This window comes from Mus pahari, chromosome 2, assembly GCF_900095145.1.
Source record: "Mus pahari chromosome 2, PAHARI_EIJ_v1.1, whole genome shotgun sequence".
NCBI lineage: Eukaryota > Metazoa > Chordata > Mammalia > Rodentia > Muridae > Mus > Mus pahari.
In genome coordinates, this window is record NC_034591.1 from 85174525 (window position 1) to 85179839 (window position 5315).

The window sequence follows — 5315 nt, forward strand, 5'->3', positions numbered from 1 at the left end:
GAGAGAGAGAGAGAGAGAGAGAGAGAGAGAGAGAGAGAGAGAGAGAGAAGATAGAGAACTAACTCATTGAAAATCTTCTTTGGGTACCTTGTTAGAGGAGAAAAGCACCTGGTCAAGAGGCCTCTTTGGCCTGGGTGGAGACCCAGCAATCCAGTTATGCTGGTTCAGTCGCTTTGGCGACTATATAATCTATATTGACTACCACTAGGAAGGTGGACTCAACATAAGCTATGCTAAAGAGATAGACTGAATAATTAGCTCCTTAATGAGATACCGGACTGTCCCTTCCCAGAATCCCCAACCCTAGAGCAAAATTTTACAGGCTATTGCCATGTAGAGTCATCAATGGGCCTGCATTTCTGAATTATTCAGAAAAGCATAGTGTTTTCTTTTCTCCTTTCCATGAATTTTCTAAGGATGTATCCTAATTCGGCTTCTATTGCTGTGATAAACACCTTGATCAAAAACAACTTGAGGAGAAAAGGTTTATTTGGCCTCCATATCCTGAGTCACAGCTTCTTGAGGGAAGCCAACGCAGGTATTTAAGAGATGAACCGGGAGAAGAGAGTCATGGAGGAGTGCTGCCCATGGCTTGCTCGGCCTGCTTTCTTTCTTTTTTGTTTTTTTGTTTTTTTTTTTTTGGTTTTGTTTGTTTGTTTGTTTTTCGAGACAGGGTTTCTCTATGTAGCCTTGGCTGTCCTGGAACTCACTCTGTAGACCAGGCTGACCTCGAACTCAGAAATCTGCCTGCCTCTGCCTTCCGAGTGCTGGGATTAAAGGTGTGCATCACCACGCCCCCGGCTCTCAGCCTGCTTTCTTATACCACTCAGGACCACCAGCCCAGGGATAGCCCCACCCCTGTTAATAGAGAAAATGCCCTACAGAATTGCCTCAATTGAGTTTCTCTTCCCAGTTAACTCTAGCACGCGTTTAGTTGAGAAGAGAGGAAAAGAAAAAAGGTTTTCCTTAACACTTTGAGCTTTTCCCCAAATTTTAGGCTTCTTACTCTCTCCGAAGCTTCCCTCCCTGCCTTATGGCTGCTTGTCAGCCCTCTGACCTCAATGGCGTCAAACGCCATGGCTTTTTCCCTTTCCCCTGCATTCTCCTCCTCAGTTTTAAAAGAAACTGAGGCTTAGAGTTTGCCTACCCTGTAGGTTTTCTTTTAACCTCTAAGAAAAGTGTTGTGTTTTCATTTGAGTCCATTTTCAATTTTCTTTTTGAGTCTATAACCTCTAAGAGACTTATTTCCCTTGTATCACTGTGTCTTCCATAATGTATTCCCAATGGATAAGCTTTTCAATCTATATTTGCTCCTTTAGTAATTCACAGCCTAGTCTATCATGCTTTTTCCAAACAATTTATCATCGAGTCTTAGGACTCTATAGGTTCATTGGTGTGGAAAGTTCTCACCCCAGGATTTTTGAGTCCTTTTAGCCTGTGTACTTGGAACAAGTCTGGTTTCATGGTCCATGATGTGGACCATACATAGAGCCTCTGTTTAGAAGGATTCCAGGCTTAGCTCAGTGCTCTGCCCTTGCTGAGCTATGGAAGTATAACTATATAGTATAGATAGTCTCAGCTGCAGCTGCTCTTCTCAAAGTCTGACTAGTTGGTGCCTCAAAGATGTCCCTACTCACACAGGTGGCAGATAAGACTACCTGTTGACAGAGACCTCACTGTCAATTGCCTGAGTCACTGTTCATGTCTTTTCTGTGTTGCTTAGGTTTATCAGAAAGCACACATCAAGAGAAAGTGGTTGGAGAAATCTAAGTAGAAGCTGACCTTGGCCTTCTCAGAAAGTCATTCACAGCACATTCTATGGATCCGGAAATCCCTGAGGACCAACCCAGGTACTAAGTTAAGAAAATTAGGTTTTACTATTGTTTTCAAACTTTAAAAATTTGTATTAGTGTGTGTGTGTGTGTGTGTGTGTGTGTGTGTGTGTGTGTGTATGATGGATCAGAGGACAGCTTGTGGAAGTTGGTTCTCTTTTCCTACCATGTAGCACCTGAAGGTCAAATTCAGTTGGCAAACTGGGATGTCAAGCTTGGCATCAATCACATTTATTTAGCCATCTTGCTTCCATTTACTTCATTTTTTAAAAACACAAATAAAACAGATGTACAGTTGTGATATTCAGCATTTTGATATACATAAATGTTATAGTATGACTAAATTTATCCACCTATCCCATTTTTTACCTCACTTACTTATTTTTAAAATTATTTTATTTTTATTTATGTGAATACGTCCGTGTATATATAAGAACAAATACTTTTTTTGTTTGTTTGTTTTTTGTTTTTTTGTTTTTTCGAGACAGGGTTTCTCTGTATAACCCTGGCTGTCCTGGAACTCACTTTGTAGACCAGGCTGGCCTCGAACTCAGAAATCTGCTTGCCTCTGCCTCTGCCTCCCAAGTGCTGGGATTAAAGGCATGTACCACCACTTCTAGGCTACAAATACTTTTAAAAGCACCTCAAAAGCAAAATCACAAAAGAGGGTGTCATGTTCCTCGAAGATGGAGTTATAAGTAGTTGTGAGCTACACATGTGCATATTGGGAACCAGTCCTCTTCAGGAACAACAAGCTCCTTTAACCACTGAGCCATCCTGCAGCTCCCTCACTTTCTTACTGAGCCTCATCTGTTGGGGAATTTATACACCCACGCTACAGAAGCACAAGTGGAATGAGCATATCGTCTTCATTGTTGCAAAGTACTTTCCACAGGGGTGTCTGGAACACAGTGTTGTTCTGCTTAGACGTTATGCCTTTCTCAGGCTACTCTACTAGCTCTGCCAAATCTGTGGGCATGCATTGCCATGTGTGGACAAGACAGCTTCTGACTATTGGCTTTGTCTTTAGTTCCTTTCTAATATGATCAAAATAAGTCTTGATCAGGATCTCTTCACATTAAGCATGTGTCTACTAGAACTATTCACAAGTGGTACTCTCATCTCCAGCTGGGGCCATAAGGTACTGAGGGAAATTAAAATTTGAATCCTTCCTACCAGTGCACATTGAGGAAAACATTGAGTTTTTCTAGATTACATTCCTGAATCCTAGGGATTTCTTCTCTAAGATGTCAGTGAAAGGATATTTGGGGTTTGATTCTAGGAATAAACCCCAGCTCGACTACTTACTGTAAGCCTCTAAAGTCCTCAGCTTTATTTATACAAAGAGGGAAAAGACTAGATGTAATGGCCTCTGTAATACTTGAGAGGCTGAGACAGAAGCATTGCTGTGGGTTTGAGAGCAACCTGGGCTACAGCTTTTCAGCTTTTCAGCCCTGGCTGTCCTGGAACTCACTCTGTAGACCAGGCTGTCTTCGAACTCAGAAATTCGCCTATCTCTGCCTCCCATGCACGATCACTGCCCGGCACTTTGATCAGTCTTAGAGATAAGATCCTCCAGGGTCCAAGTGACAGTTCATCTGTCATCATCCTCAGTGGCCTTTTTTCAAGGGATTATATCAGTTACTTTGATAGCAGTTGGGGTGATGAGAATGACTTGTTGGGTCCCGTCCAGTCAGGCTCCAGGGGCCAGGCAGGGATAGTCTTTATTCAGACCAAGTCTCCCGGATAGAAATGTTGGGCAGGTTCAGAGGTGGGAGATGGTTGATTCCTGCAAAGCCTGCAAGAACTTTAAAGGGAGTGAGTAGACATTGCTGCCCTGGGGCCATCTTGGAGTTTAGGGAGGACGGAATATGGTCTCCCAAGCATAATTTCAAATGGAGAAAGCCACTCCCAGTAAGAAGTACATTGGGCCCTGAGCAAGGCAAAGAGGAGGAGGCTGGCTTGATTTTTTGCAAAATTTCAGTCCCAATTTGGCCAGAATCTCCTTAAGAGTTCTATTTGTCCTTCCTACCTGACCTCTGTGACCTAGATGCACAATATAATTGTCATATTTTGAGACACTCTGGCTGTGAAGGTCAGACTACTGTTGGACCTCAAAGCTAAGGACAGTCTAAACCTAGAAATTATTTCCTGCAGAAGTTCCTTAGCAACTATTGGAATAACTTCTGTGTCTACAACCTCCCGCAAATATTTGTAGCCAAAATCACGAGGCCAGATTTCAGTAAAGTCCAATTCCCAATGTCTTCTGGGCCTATTTCCTTGAGCCAGTATCTCTTATGGGATCTTCCTTCTGCCCTTGGGGTTTACCTGATCGCAGGTATAGGTGGTGAATCTAAAGTGGGGGGAGGGCTTTGATTAGTCTTCCCTGATTTGGAACATAATAGCTGGGTATGAGGAATTCAACACTTTCTGTGACCCTTAGGTGGGTGACTTGGTGGAGATCCAGAACCAGTTGCCTTCCCAGGCCTGCGGGAAGGATGGGCCTGTAGCCCAGCATCATTCACATTCCTTGTCTATCCTGTTTGGCCAGTTCTTGTTTTGCCCAGTCAATCTTGCCCCAAGCAGTCGTAAACCAGGCTTGAGCAGGGCTAGGGAGACTTGGAGAAGTCCCACTGGTACCAGGCCCATTTCCTAGGTGGCCAAGTCAGCTGCTCTATTGCCTTTGGTTCTAGGGAATTCCTTTTTGCTGTACTTCGCAATGGACAATAGCCACTCTCTTGGGTAACCAGAGCACTTCCAATAGGACTAAGATTTCTACTCTAGCTGAAATTAGCAATCTTCTCTTCCTGTATAGAACTCGTGGCCATGGGCCATGTTGACAGCCTGTCTGCTGCCAGCGTCTATGGTGACAGCCTATCTGCTGCCAGCATCTATGGTGCTAGTCTTGTCTTTCCCCTAGCAGAGTGCTTGAGTCAAAGCTCAAAGCTCTGCTATTTGACCTGAGGTTCACTTGCTTCAAGATTGTGCACAGATAGTCTTTTTTTTTTTTAAATTACATTATTTTATTACAAATTAAAAAAAAATGAAAACAAAAACAAAAACAAAACCCAAAATTGCAACATTCTAAAAAAATTTTTTTACTGGTAATACAAATTCCTATGAAGTTTTTTGTTTTTTTTTTGCTACCATAAGAAATTAAAGAAACCATTAAATATTTAGAAACATTCAACATCAAAAGCTCTAAATCTTTACGTTATAGCCCCTGAAAAAGCTACAAACTCTTTTTAAAAAGTATTTTCTCTACAAAGAATCTCATCAGCTATACAAAACTCTGTACAGTTTTTATACTGAAGCTAATGTTGAACTGCACTTGAATTTCACATTCTTAGCAAAATAATTGCCTGAGCACATATACTCCACACTTCAGAGCAGCTTCTTCTTCTTCTTCTTCTTCTTCTTCTTCTTCTTCTTCTTCTTCTTCTTCTTCTTCTTCTTCTTCTTCTTCTTCTTCTTCTTCTTCTT

The 5315-nt window shown here is 42.1% G+C and overlaps 1 protein-coding gene across 1 annotated transcript in view; it reads right to left on the reverse strand.

Annotated features, from left to right (window-relative positions):
- Window positions 1–5315, reverse strand: part of LOC110316829 (high mobility group protein B2-like) — an 82334-nt gene that overhangs the window by 76302 nt on the left and 717 nt on the right. The window contains exon 2 of the mRNA XM_021191220.1: window positions 5209–5315. Within this exon, the coding sequence (XP_021046879.1) occupies window positions 5209–5315 (107 nt within the window). The remainder of the gene's footprint in view (window positions 1–5208) is intronic.